Source organism: Typopeltis vanoorti, chromosome 5 (assembly GCF_054136105.1).
Source record: "Typopeltis vanoorti isolate ZY-2024b chromosome 5, IOZ_Tvanoo_1.0, whole genome shotgun sequence".
Lineage (NCBI taxonomy): Eukaryota > Metazoa > Arthropoda > Arachnida > Uropygi > Thelyphonidae > Typopeltis > Typopeltis vanoorti.
Genome location: NC_143553.1, coordinates 13,648,597 through 13,663,716, shown reverse-complemented (window position 1 = coordinate 13,663,716; position 15,120 = coordinate 13,648,597). Strand labels below are relative to the sequence as shown.

Below are 15,120 nucleotides of genomic sequence, written 5' to 3'. Positions count from 1 at the left end.
CTGCTTCCCTTGGACGGTGAAGCCCTCTAGAAGTTTATCTCTCGTGGCCGCACTTTTAACAACGAAAATAAATCGTCCTCCTCCATGGGTGGTGAAGGAGAAGATGTTATTAACTCCTACGATCTCCTTAAGAACGGTTGTAAGAACTCTGGGATCCTCTAATCCTGGAATCTCCACTCCAAGTGTCCTTGTCCTGGGGGGGACGTAGACTGCTCTACTCATGTTTATCTCTGCGTCTAAAAAAATAAAAAGAAAAAAAAATTAAGAGTCTTGCGACTCTGAAAATCCCGTAGTGCGTTAAACGCACTACCAGCAAGTTAGTACAATTAGTATAAAAATGCAAAATGTTAGTAGAACAATATAAGTAAATAAACACTGTTAGTAATAAATGTAACAATGAAAAAAAAAAAAAGGCTATCCTGATCCGCTGCGACCGATTAGAACTTCTCTTCAGTGGGAGCCAGGCCCAGAGCTGGAGATACCAGGCAGAAGCAGTAGCAAGTCATCTGTGCCTATGGGAGTTGCCAAAAGGTTTATCACCTTTTTTAAAAATTACTCTGGATTTAGAGAAAGATGTTGAAAATTTATTTATCACTAGGTTAGACTATAATAGATTTAGTTTAATCCTTTATCCCAGTGAGAGCAAACAAAGTTTGCGCCTGAAAATATCTTCAGGACTAAATATAGTGTTGTACTATCTTATCCAGTAAGTAGTGCAACACCAAGGCAACTCGTGGCAAAGGTGGAGCAAGATACCAGGCACTTCTAACCCAGTATCTCCCATAATGCAAAACACATTTCCTATGTGGATGCATAATGCATAACAGTATACATATCCACATAGGAAATGTGTTTTGCATTATGGGAGATACTGGGTTAGAAGTGCCTGGTAGCTTGCTCCACCTTTGCCACGAGTTGCCTTGGTGTTGCACTACTTACTGGATAAGATAGTACAACACTATATTTAGTCCTGAAGATATTTTCAGGCGCAAACTTTGTTTGCTCTCACTGGGATAAAGGATTAAACTAAATCTATTATAGTCTAACCTAGTGATAAATAAATTTTCAACAGACTTTTAGTCTGTTTGCTTACTTGGGAAAAGGAGTAAAACCAGGTTTAAAATTGCTTGGTATCTTTAACATATGTATATGTATATATATATATATGTATATATATATATATGTATATATATATAGGGAAAACATAGTATAGTATATATAGGGTTCAGTACTATCTACTGTTTTGGGTATCCACAATTGAGAAGGGGAGTCGTGGAGCCTATAAGGGAGTAGACTACTGTATTCTAATCTCTTCTTTCAGCCCATCTCTCTCTCTCTCTCTCTCTCTCTCTCAAGCTACCTACTCTTACTCAACATTCATCCTCCCAGTCAACACCATCTTCAAAAACTTCATGACACTTCAAACCTACCACACTCCTTACTTTTATATTTTCATTCACATTCTACTTATTTTCTTCATCCTCAATCATACTACTCATCTCTCTCAGTTGGTATTCACCCTTTTATGCCATAACACTGCCTAGGTCTGTTATGCTCATTTCTAATTCACAACGTTCTTCCCATTTTCTACATTTTATGTAGATATGCACTTCCCGATCTCTCACCTGTCATATTTTTAACTGTCGGGATGCATACATGTTGCAAGCACTGCATACCACAAAATCCAATTTTTTTTTTTTTTTACAAAGCAGTCTTTAAATGCTGGCAGACTTGATGATAAGCTATTGGCAAACTGAATTGTGGCTGCCACCATTATTCAAACACTGCGCAAAGAATACTAACAAACTATACTGAAATTTTATGTTTAAGTACAAATTCCCCTACTGCAAACAACCCACAGAGTATGTGTTCTATGTAACATAGATTCCCCACAAATTTAAAGTAAAAACTCTAATTATAACAAAAACTTATCTTTATTTTCACTGCTGCCTTGTAATACGTAGACTATAACCTCGCACCCTGGCTGACTCCCTCCAGATTAATGTTTAAAATCTTGTTAAGTTTAACCTCCCTACTGCCAAGGTGGATGAAATAGTGAGACCAAATTGCACTCCTTATCCATGTTAGTCAATAGGTGTTACAGAATCATATCCAGATTTAGCTCGATGTCTATAGACATCCTGGCTGGAGAGTTAACACAACCATTTTTATTTAGATTACATTTTTTTCAAAAAATCTATTGCTGATTCCAAAAAACAAGTCTATCACATTTTGTATGAGGGACGTCCAGAAAGTGAGTTCCATTTTTAAATATTTTCACTACAGTGCTGCGATCGCAACGGTGCGCATGCATGCTGAGTTTGTTGATTCGTTAGCAAGCCGTTGGTGCCATTTTCAGACATTCTCGCAGTGTGTACGCTTCTAGGTGTGTTTATAATGTCTAAATCGAATCACCCGCCTCATGAAATTAGATCAGTTATCCGTTTCTTGAATGCGAGGAACATTAAAGGAGCTGAAATTCATTGACAAATTATTGAGGTTTATGGAGAACACGCAATGAGTGATTCAATGGTATGAAGATGGGTAAGACTTTTTAATGAAGGAAGGACAGGTGTGCACGATTATGAATGGAGACCCAAACAACAGTCCATGGAGTGGAGGCACGCCTCATCACAATCAAGACGAAATTGAAGACAATGGTTTCCACTCGGAAAATCATGTTCACTGTGTTTTGGGACAGACAAGGATTTAGCTGGTAGACTTCTTGGGTCAAGGCTCCCCAATCAACGTGAGTATGTACTGCCAAACCCTTAAGAAACTGTGTCGTACAATCCAGAATAAACAATATGGCATGCTTACCAGGGGCGTTGTTTTGATTCATGATACCTCCCACCCACACATGGTTGGCATAACGCAACAACTTCTCACCACCTTCAGCTGGGAACAATTCCATCATCCCCTATGTAGTCCTGACCTCGTGCCAAGTGACTTTCATCTGTTCAAACATCTGAAATCTTTCCTTGGTGGCTGGTGGTTTCAAGATGACAACAAGGTCAAAGAAGCAGTCAATATGTGGTTTGTATCACAGGTGGCAACCTTCTACGATGAAGGTATACAGCTCTTGGTGCCCTGTTATGATAAGTGCACAAACAATTGCGGAAAAAACTTTATTTCCAATAAAATTTTTTTTGTAAGTATATTTTTGTTTCTCTGACAGCCCATCGGAACTTACTTTCTGGATGTCCCTTGTATTTGTTTTGATTAAGCAAGCATGATGGTTTATTTTTCCGTTTGATTCTGTGCAAGTTATCTGAGGCAGTCAGCTAGAAGTGACTGACCATAGTTATGATGTAGGCCATATTATTTGCATTCTTCAAGACAGATGTTCGCATATCTCATAATTTGTCCATAATATGACAAGTTTCAAGAATAAGTAACCTTGTATACTCCTGGAACAGAGGGATGTGAGTTGATCTTAACAAAGTGTATAAGGGCAACTTGCTTCCTATGAGATCTTAATGCAGTGCAGAGATTATATTTCTTTAAAGTTCTGGCTGTTTTCTCTGAGGTCATCTGAATGCAGAAAATAGTAATAGCATTTATGTAATATGTATCTTGAGAAGAATGTGAGGAACAACTATTTTTTAGAATCCTTTTAGCAAGCATTGTAACCATTGAACAGGAAAGTATAACAAACAAAAGAAAGTTCAGGTGTGAGTGAAGCCTGTTTAAATAAAAGGTTGGGGGCACTGAACAAGGAGTTTTTATGATACTATATTGTTTGGGAGTGGTGGATGATGGAAAAGTATGTGAATGTATCTACCCATGTGAGTAGGGGTCTTCTTTAAACTGAGAAAGAAAGAAAAAGTACGGTTGGGAAACGTGACTAGACCGTTTAGAAAATACAGACTATTGCATCTCAATTCTGGAATGCTTGCTGTTAGGGTGGAGGTGAAAAGATCCAAACATAGTTGATCCAGCTGTGGCCAAATAGAGAACACATATTTAATGTATCTTAGCCAAAGGAGGCTTAAGAAAGGCGGTATCAGGCACATTTTTCAAAATATTCCATATAACCAATTTCTGGAATATTGCAAATATTCCACAAACTGGATAGATGGGAATGGAGTACTGAACCTATTTTACTTATTTCTTTGTGCTGCTTTCTTTCCATTATCATCATCAAACTCTTGACATATACCCTCAAGGGGTGTACACGATATTATGAAAGTACTACATAGTTACATCATTGCAAACTTCATATCAACATTTTTCTTTCAAATTAAATTATCTTTCAAGACTCCAATATTATCAGATCTTATATTTCTGTCGTCTAAGGCACTTTTTACTGTATCAATCCACCTAGATCTTGGGCTTCCTCTTTGTCCTTTTCCTGTCATTCTGGCAAAGAACATTTGTTTTGTTAATCTTTCCCATTCTAATTAAGTGGCCATACTATCTGAGATTACCTCTGCTAACACATTCCTGAATGCTAACAATGTCAAGTTCTTTCCTAATATTATTATTATTATTATTCAGGCCTCCATGGAGTCAAAAGACTCATCGTGGGAGGTCCTTCCTAAGAAACACAAAGTCTATCAAGACTCATCGAGGGGAGGTCCCCCCTAAGAAACACGAAGTCTATCATACCACTCCTTGAACCCATTGACCATCCTCGCTCTCACCACTCCATCAGGCAATGCATTCCATGGTTCAACCACCCTCCATGCAAAGAAACCACTCCTCACCCTCTTGCTTACAGTTTCCTTTTGTAACTTCCAGGGATGGAAGTTACAAAAGGAAAATGGAAGTTACACTCCTTCCAGCTGTTCAACCAAGCAAAAGAACTCCCCAGTGTCAACCCTGCAACCACCTCTCAACAGTTTAAAAGTCTCAATCATATCACCTCTCCTTCTTCTATCTACCAAACTCTGCAGTCCACATTCCCTCAGCCGATCCTCATAACTAACATTGTACAGTCCTGAAACCATCTTTGTTATCTGCCTTTGTACCCTTTCCTTGTTTTCCTTGTTTTCCTTGTTTTCAATATGATACTGCCTTTGGTGCCATCTGTTCAGTCCCCTAATCTTTCTCAAGACTCTCATATCTGTGGTCTCCAGTCTTTGTCCAAGAGTTTTATTTCTAACCCAGCTCTCAGATCCATAAGTTAAAATTGATTTGAACATTGTCTTGTATACAGCTAGTTTAGTATTTTGACTAATCTCTCTCTCTCTCTCTCTCTTTCTTATTTAATATAAATTTATTCACTTGACTTCCTACTATACCAGCTTTGCTAATTCTGCTGTCTATTTCCAAATTTAATTTGCCATCTTCATTAAAAATTGTGCCTAAATAGCTGAAATATCTTACTTATTCTATAGGTTCTCCATTCAGGATACAATTGATGTTTTCAATGTTTCAGCCTTTTTTCATTCTCTTTGTCTTTTTAATACTGATTTTCCTACTAAATTATTACAACAGTTATTCAATTTAGTCAGCGAGTCCTTCAGACTTGACTGAATTTATTTAGAAGTATAAGATCATCTGCATAAGGTAAAGAGTTAAGATCAACATCTCCAATATTTAATTCAGGTTTAATACCACATTCCTTCATAACGTGCAGCCTTATCTTACCTCTGATTTTACATCAAACCAGCTTCCTGAACCTCCATCAATTCTAATTACTGATTTAAAACTCAAATATAGACTAAGTATCGCTTAATATAGTATCCCATTTACACCATAAAACTGAAGCATTTTGAATGGCTTGGCACCTTGTCATGTACCTTTTCCAAATCTACAAAATTTAAATACAGATCCATGTTATATTCCCATGATTTCTGAACTATTTGTCTTGAAATGAAAATCTGATCACGAACAACCTCTCTTTGGCCTGAATCCAACTTGTTCTTCTCCCAGTAACTCTTCCACAATTTTTCTTGGCAATTTCTCAAGTATACTTACAAAAATACTTGCATAGTGGAGATAATTTGCATCCTTATCTTACACCTGATTTTACATCAAATTGTCTTTCTCTATTCTCTTCAATTGTAACTGCTGATTTCCAACTTAAATATAGCCTATGTATTTCTCTGTATAATGTTCAATTACTCCGTATGACTGTAGAAAAGCTTTTTCCTGTGAACCTTGTTATATGCCTTTACCAAATCAACAAAACTTAAGTAAAGATCTTTATTATATTGCCATGATTTCTCAACTATTTGTCTTAAAGCGAAAATTTGATCCTGACAACCTCAATTTGCCTGAATCCAGCTTGTTCTTCATCAAGTTTCTTTTCCACAATCTTTCTTGACCTCTTTTCAAGCATGCTTGCATAAATCCTACCTGGAACAGTTATTGCCAGCCTGGTTGGCCGAATGGTTAGCGTATCCACTCTCCAGCCAAAAGGCTGCGGGTTGAAATCCTGCTGTGGGCATGGATGTTTGTGATTGTCTGTGAAAATACTAGAGGTAGTGGTGGACAGTAGATGGCGTTTGAGTAGATGATGCGGTTGGTGGATGAGGTTGAGTGGTGGAGACGGAGAGCTGTAGAATAGGTGACCTCCCTCGATGAGTCTTAGGCTCCCTTGAAATATCAAATAATAATAATAATAATATTAGAGAAATTTCTCTGTAATTCTCACATTCAGTTTTATTCCCTTTTTAATAGATGGGTATGAGAGATCTATTCCAATCATTGGGAATTTGACCTTCTGAATTATACAGTGTAGCCACTGCAATATCTTTATACTTAAGCATTTCTGATTGAATATCATTTACTCCAGCCCATTCCACATTTCAATTTTTTGACGGCTTTATCTCCCTCAAGTATTGATATATACTCAAAATTTTCTGGTATGGTTTTGTCACTGCTTGGTTTGTCTAACAGTCTTTCAAAGTAATTACTCCAGACATCTTGAATATTCTTATCTGCAGTTTTCATGTCATTTTATCCATTTCTAAGCTTTTTCAATAACCTCCAGAACATTTTCCACCTTCTTGATATTTACTTTCTATATTCTTAACAAAGTCTTCTGTGATATTGTTTAGCTACTTTCGCACATAGTTTAGCTCTCTTACATTTTTCTCTGTATTGTTTTGACACATCTGCAGACTTATTTGTGGGGAATTTTCAGAACCTTTCTTCTTTTCCAGGACTCCTTTTTTAACTTCTTGTGGTCACCATGGTATTCTTATTATTTACTCTTCTTGCAAATAACTTCACCACATGCCTTCCTAGCTGAATCAATAAATTTTTCTTCAGATTTTGCCAATAAGAATCCAAGTTTTGATTCTTGCTTTTGAACTGTTTCAATATTTCTTCAGTAATGTTTGTATAGTTGAGTCTACTGTTTACCTCTGAAACCTAATTCCATTAAAGTTAATTATGAAAATTCGATTCCATATGAATTTAAACCTTTAAAAAGGTTTAAAGAAGATTAAATTCAGAACTCTCCTCATTTTTATAACTTATTCATCGTACTTTATAATCATCATTCTTTTTTCTTCTTGATTTTAGCCATTACAACATGAACATGATACTTTGCACCAAGAATGATCCAAAAAACATGGTTGGAAATTCTGGCTTAAAAAAGTACTTATGTGATTACTTCATTTAAGTAACAATTTTAATCTCAGATAAGTACCTAATTACCTATAGGGAAATTAGGTCCTGATGTCTTTAAACAAGATTTTATTGCAGATGAGACTACAGCCAACTGATAGGCTTTTTCAGGTACTGTTAAGTTTTTTTGAATGTATATGGTTATTTATTAGGATATTTATATGTAAAAAACAGTGCTTAGTATTCTTAAATACCATACTTTGTGATTACTCAATGATACATCACATACATTTTTTTTTAGTATTTATCAATATTAAAAACTCCCCAAAGAATAGAACTTTTCTTTTTTTGCTTTCATTTATCCTTGTTTAATGTAACTATGTTTCTGGTAAATATTAACTTATTCTTTTACTCCAGATTTTTGGTTCAATACAGTCTTTATGGTTTTTGGTCAAAGGAGTGGGTAACAGCATCAGGTAGGGTGTTTTAAACAGGTTCTTCTAGTAAATTTAACAGGTTAATTTAACTTGCAAATATAAGTCATTTTTGCAATCTAATACTCATGTTACAATAATGCATTCAACAACGTATGGATGCATTGTTGAACATGCTAATGATATATGTATTGTTGAACATGCTAATGATATATGTATTGTTAAACATGCTAATGATATATGCATTTTTTTCTCATGTTATTGCAAAAACCATGCCTCCTGCTCAAATGCAGCTGAGCATTCTAATCCCTCTCTAAGGCTCCACCTCTACCCTTCCATACTCTATTCTCTCTCTCTCTCTCTCTCTCACACACACACACACACACACGTATTCAGATGGTAACATTACCTAAAGATAAGGCTGACATATTAGCATCAGTCTTCTCTCCCAACTGTTGTACAGACTGGCAAGAAAAATCACATTCCACTATACTACATACAACTCATAGCATCCCTCCACCTGATCTTTCACCAGAAGGTACACTAATCTAGACACCAAAAATTTTCTCAGTCCAAATGGTATGATTCCAGTTGTGCTAAAAACTCTTGCTCCAGAATTAACACCCAAACTATATAGCTTGCACAAGCTGTCATACTCATCTGACATCTGCCCAATAGCATGGAGGCATGTTACAATCTTGTTGTCTTGTGGTATCACTTCTATTCTTTGTGACGGAGTTGACAGCTTCCTGTCTGATAATTTTGGTGGAAGATTTCTTCTCATCAGATTTTTCTGTCTTTGGAAAGGTACCCCATGGTTCTGTACTTTTATCCACGCTCTTCTTCTTTTGTATTAATATTAAAGACCATCTCTCACTAATCTCAAATCCCATGCATAGGTTTGCTGATAACATTACACTCCATTTTCCTCATTTCCTGTGTGATTGCTTAGATGTTGATCATCATTTATGTTAATTTAGTGGAGAAAACACACTCTGATGATAATAATTACTAAATAAATATATTTAACTAATGAATCGTTACACCAATATTTTATATTAGTCACCATCTTCTTGGGCACAAAGAAGATGTGAAAATATAACAAAGCATGTGCACCAAACATACTAGCATATGGCAAACATAGCATGGAGGCAACTTTTGTCGTGTGCTGTTAAAAAAAAAATTAGAAGTAGTAAGGGAAAGATATTATTGTTTTTCTTTTGTTGCCAATACTGGTTTTTAAGTTTACACTATTCAAATTGTCAATTTTTTTGTATGTTTCTTTGGTATTTTATTAGGATTTTATTGTCTCAGTATTGTATCTAACTGTATCAATATATTCAACATGGGCTGCCAGTTTTAGCAATTGAAATAGTCATCCACCATTTAAAGACTACATTAATCATAGCATAGTTGATTATTTTCTTGCTTGATACGCATGTGGTATGTGTGCATTCTGTTTAAAAATGTGGTAGGTGTGAGACAGGAATATGTATGCGTGCGTGAAATGTAGGCAGTGGGAAGTGCTGGAGACATCAGTATCTCAATCTTGTGATTTATCAGTATTGTATCATGAGAAGTTTGTGTTTTGGAGATGGGGGAAATTTAGTTTGTGGATACCAGTAAAGTGATGGAAGGTGGGGAGAATATTAAAGATATTATTATTATTATTATTATTCATGACACCTCCAAGGAGTCCGAAGACCCATAGCGGGAGGACACCTCCTGTACAACTCTCCGTCTCCACTACTACACAGAACCTCTACAACCAATCACCTACATCAATGCCATCTACTCCCCCACAATCACTACCAAATCCAGTATATTTTGCCTGTAAATTACATGTGTTCTAAAGGGCCGATTTTTCTGTATGCGGGATGAAAAACCCCGAGTTTCCGGGAGAAAAAACCTGCTACCTCCATATGAAATCGACTAACTCACCTTCAATTGAAAAAGTTCATATAAAGATTCCTCCCATCATGATGAGAATCGAACCTACAGTAGACCTTTTCTAATCGAAGGGCGCAACATACTGTCATTCTTCCAATTGCGCTACGGAGGCGCTTATGTATGGATTTAACTATGATAGGCCACGATTGTGTGTGTGTGTGTGAATGTAAATTAAAAGCAGAGTGTATGCAGAAAGAAATGGAACTGCTCAGAACACATATTGAAGGGATAAAGACTGAGTTTAGAAGGGTAAATTAAGATGTTAGGAGGATTGAGAGTTTGGCTAATGTGAGAAGAATGAGAGTAGGTGTAAGGAAGCAGAGAGAATAAGAAAAACAAGGGAATAGTAGAAATTGCAGAAAGTCAGAGCATGTAGAAGCAAGGGAGAGTGGAAGAAAGAGAGAGATTGAAAACTGTAATAGTTGGGGGGATGCCAGTGAGAGAAGGATGAATGAATCTGTCTGGAGCATCATGTATGGAGACTCAATGGTTCAGAATGTGCAGACTAGAGTGCCAGATGAGTGCATGCCTGGGAACAATAGAGACTGTTCACTGGCAGTGAAGAGGGATGAAAATGTGGAAGAGATGATAGTAATGGATGGGACGAATGACACGAGATGTATTATGAATTGCATATCACAAGATTTGAAGTTGATGTTAGAGATAGTGCAGCAGAAATGTGTCTGAGGAAATGTGGTAAGTTTATTGCCTTGGTATGATATTGCGAAGTGGAGGAGAAGAGTGGTAATAATAAATAAGATGATAACGAGAATGTGCAGGAAAAGATGTCTGGAATATGTGGATATATGGCGTATGTCTGAGGATAGAAGAGAGTTGTATGCAAGAGATGGATTACATTTGAATGCAGAGGAGCACAGGCATTTGGCGAGAGTGTTGTTTTTCTGGGCAACTGAGTGTATCAAGACAAGGAAACTAGAACTGCTTAGGTGGAATGTAGAAAGCATTCTACATTCCTCAGGGGGATAGTGGTTTGAGAAATGAGAGGGTGTATACTATATTTCATAGCCAGGTAAAGTATGAGAGGAATAACAATGGCTATAAGAATACTGGCAATGCACTAATTTTCCTGTGTACAAATGCTAGGAGCATTAGAAATAAAGGAAATGAATTTGTTGGATAGATTGACTCTGCCTCTCCAAAAGTTGTTGATATAAGTGAAACTTGGTTAACTTGAGAAGGATGTTTTAACAGAAATAGAATGGTATAGCATTTTTTGGCAGGATGTGGAGGATAAACATGATGGTGGATTAGAGATTTAGTGGGATGTTCCTACAGACCTACATTCTGAAAGGCTACAAGTTAAAAATTTGTAACCTTTCAGAAACTAATTCTGATGTTTTCTTAGCATTTCAGGAAATAGCTATTGGAACTAAGCCCAAATTAAAATCTTCCACAAAATGGTGTACATTGATATTCAAATATCTGTGATTTCTTTTGCTAGTCCACTTCTAAAGATATAGAAAATTTTTTCCAATTCTTCTTAATACAGTCCAATTCATTTATAGTTTGACGTTTGGCATTCTCATAAAACTTATGAATGAGATCCGTTACTCGAGAGTTTTTTTGGTAATGAATATCCTCTTTGTTGCAATGACTTTCATATGAACGAGCTTGTTGTAATGCTATTAATGGACAATCCATCCATTTCAGCAAGTTTTGATATAATTTCATCTAAACTGCTCCTTTTCACGAAATTAAAAATACTGGCTTGTTTTTGACTTGTGGGCAGGAGGGAGGGCCCAGGGAGGTTTCTTGCTTGTCAATCGTTTCTGTTTTCTTGTTGATTATTATTTTATGAACTACTTTCAGATGATAATGGAGATTGCTTGTAGATGATCCTTTGCAGCTCAACATTTTATTTTATTATAATAATCTATGATTGCAGCATGCCTTGTCTTTTTCAACCTTTTTGAAATTATCCCAAACCCCTGACTTATTTGCAACATTCATTTTGGTCTAAAAATCAAATGAAATATTTTTATCGATGACATTAAATTTAATAATGAAAGAACGTTATATTATTAGAATCGACATTAATAAATTTATTTATGTTGTTTTTACTAATTAAAACAAGAATAAAAACAAGCTATAACATAAACTTCCTATTCCTGCTTGTGATCAAACTCAAGTGAATGGAACTGTCGTGTGTTGTGTACTCTGTAGTACAAGTAGTACGCAGGACTAAACTGGTCTGGTCTGGTGGGGTGCATGTGAGCAACATAGCTGATGTCATCAGTCAGTCTGTGTGCTGCACCTGCCACATAGAATAGCATAATAGAATGCATTTGTGGATTTGCATGTCAAGCATTCACCTGACTCATGAAGATTAGTTTTACTACAATATGCTTGTGCCTAAGGTGATTTCAAATCAAAATGTTAACGTTTTTAATTAAATAATTAATTAATTTTTACATATTAATTCTAGTATCTAAAACCGTTTTTTTATTTTAATTTAAAAACCAGTTTTCGAATTTTACAAATTTATCCAAAAAAAAAAATCATTTTTAACCCATTTTTTAAAAACTGACAAACCCTAATGGTAAGACCTTCATTTAAAATCCATCTATGATGCAAAGAACTGTCCAACTATGCAGAACCACTACTACCATCATTATCTACACATATTTTTTCATATAAATTCATTAATTTGGCTCCTCACAATACTTTCTTTGTTTATTCTGTTATCTCATCTCATTGTACTTTTCATGTTACACTCAAATGCCTGCCATGATCAAGTAACTTGGTTTCTTAGAAAGTTTATTTTTCACTTGGTTAGACTATAATAAATTTAGTTTAATCCTTTATCCAAGTGTGAGCAAACAAAGTTTGCACCTGAAAGTATCTTCAGGACTGGGGTAAGGTAGTGCAACTCGTTGCAAAGGTGGAGAAAGCTCTCATTACTCCTATCTCCTCAGTATCTCCCATAATGCAAAGCACATCTCCTTGCGGATATGTGTAATGCTATGTATTAAGGCAAGGGCCACTACCCATACCGGTTTCGACCTTTATTGAGGTCTCGTCAGTGGGAGCCAGGCCCAGTAGTGGATATACAAAGGCAGAAGCAATGAGAGGTCATCCTAACCTATAGGAGTTGCCAAAGGGTGTGCAACCTTATTATTAAATTACTCCGGATTCAGAAAAAGATGTTGAAAGTTTATTTTTCAATTGGTTAGACTATAATAAGTTTAGTTTAATCCTTTATCCAAGTGTGAGCAAACAAAGTTTGCACCTTAAAGTATCTTCAGGACTGGGGTAGGGTAGTGCAACACCAGGCAACTCGTTGCAAAGGTGGAGAAAGCTCTCTTACTCCTATCTCAGTATCTCCCATAATGCAAAGCACATCTCTCTGCGGATATGTGTAATGCAATGCATTAAGGCATATACACATATCCGCAAGGAGATATGTAATGCTATGCATTAAGGCATATACACATATCCACAAGGAGATATGCTTTGCATTATGGGAGATACTGAGATAGGAGTAATGAGAGCTTTCTCGACCTTTGCAACGAGTTGCCTGGTGTTGCACTACCTTACCCCAGTCCTGAAGATACTTTCAGGTGCAAACTTTGTTTGCTCACACTTGGATAAAGGATTAAATTAAACTTATTATAGTCTAACCAAGTGAAAAATAAACTTTCAACATCTTTCTCTGAATCCGGAGTAATTTAATAATAAGGTTGCACACCCTTTGGCAACTCCTATAGGTTAGGATGACCTCTCATTGCTTCTGCCTTTGTATCTCCACTACTGGGCCTGGCTCCCACTGATGAGACCTCAATCTGGGCCTGGCTCCCACTGAAGAGACCTCAATATCGACATCGACAGAACGCAGCGGATTCCAGAGACAGTTCCCGAGGACCCCCGAGAAAGCTCCGGCCGAAGGCAGACGTCTACCTCTCAAGAAGATCCAGTTTCAACGGCCCGAAAAGAGAGCTCCATGCTCAGATTCCGCAGTAGTACCCCAGCTTTGGTAAGACCTTTTTTCTTTTTATTGCCTGTTTTATCCGTCTATTCTGGTATCGCTTTGTTTGCGGCGAGGAACGCCCAACGTTCCTCGATTTTGCCCCCCCCCCTACATTCCCTTTCTACACCCAGTAGTCAGGAATTTCTGTAACCATGTCGCATTTTTTGCCTAGAACTAGGACGCTCGGTATCGAGCTCACGAAGCCCGTAGATCAGCGGGCGTTAGCGAGAGCTCTAATCGAAACAGTAGGGGCTGAAAATATATACGGTTTTATACCTTATGGGAACAATAGATTTCAAATAGTGGTGAAAAGCGAACAAACAAAAAAGAAATTATTAGAGGGTTTCATTTGTTGTGGACAAACAATCAGACCGTTTCTAGTAGGGAGCCTACGAAAAACGCTAAAAATAACCAGGTTTCCACTAGAATACCTAGAGAACGAACCTGAAGTCAAGAAATTCTTTAGCCAATGGGGGGAAATTCACGAGATTAAAGCAATGGAGTATGCAGACTATAAAGGATGGAAAACAGGAGACGTTGAAATCCAGATTGACATGAAAAAAGAAGTCCCCAATTTTGTTTTTTTGGGGGGAACGAGGGTAATGGTGAACTACCCAGGTGTGAAAAAAAGGTGCTTTAGATGTAATTCGGAGGAACACCTTGGGGCAGATTGCCCTCGAATACAATGCAGAAATTGCAAATCGTCAAAGCATAAAATGGAAAGCTGTACAGAACCCTGTATTAAGTGTGGGGCTCTGACCCACAAATTGGACACAAGTCCGTACAAGACACACTCAGAAGCAACAGGAGGGACCATAACACCGATTAGGGCAACGCCCATCGGGAACCCTGAGAAAATATCAAGGAGCGATTTTCCGGAGCTCGGCCAGCAGGCTGAAAAGGAAGCAGCAATGGAAACGAAAACCCCAAAGATACCCAAGGCAAGCCGCCACACACAGAACATCACCAGCATCAATGTGGCAAACCATGAAGCTTGCAGGAAAGAGGAAGAGGTCACACCCAGCGCCCCAACAAAGCGCGCAAGAGAAACGGAATCACAGGAAAAGAAAAAAGCAAAACAAAGCAGCATGATATCATCGGAGGACGAAACAGAGACCACAGGTCAACGTCGAACAATAGGCGCAAAGCCCCTCGACAATGACGTCACAATGTTAGAGAGCCTACCCCCAGTAATGGATCAATTGGCACAACCCCAAGTCCACG

General features: G+C 37.3%; 1 protein-coding gene across 4 annotated transcripts in view; it reads left to right on the top strand.

Moving 5' to 3' along the window:
• Window positions 1–15,120, top strand: part of LOC150106232 (voltage-dependent calcium channel subunit alpha-2/delta-3-like) — a 2,133,114-nt gene that overhangs the window by 1,919,010 nt on the left and 198,984 nt on the right. For all 4 annotated transcript variants that reach the window (XM_090393048.1, XM_090393049.1, XM_090393047.1 and 1 more), the window contains one exon: window positions 7,942–8,000. In XM_090393048.1, coding sequence (XP_090249174.1) covers window positions 7,942–8,000 — 59 coding nt within the window. The remainder of the gene's footprint in view (window positions 1–7,941; window positions 8,001–15,120) is intronic.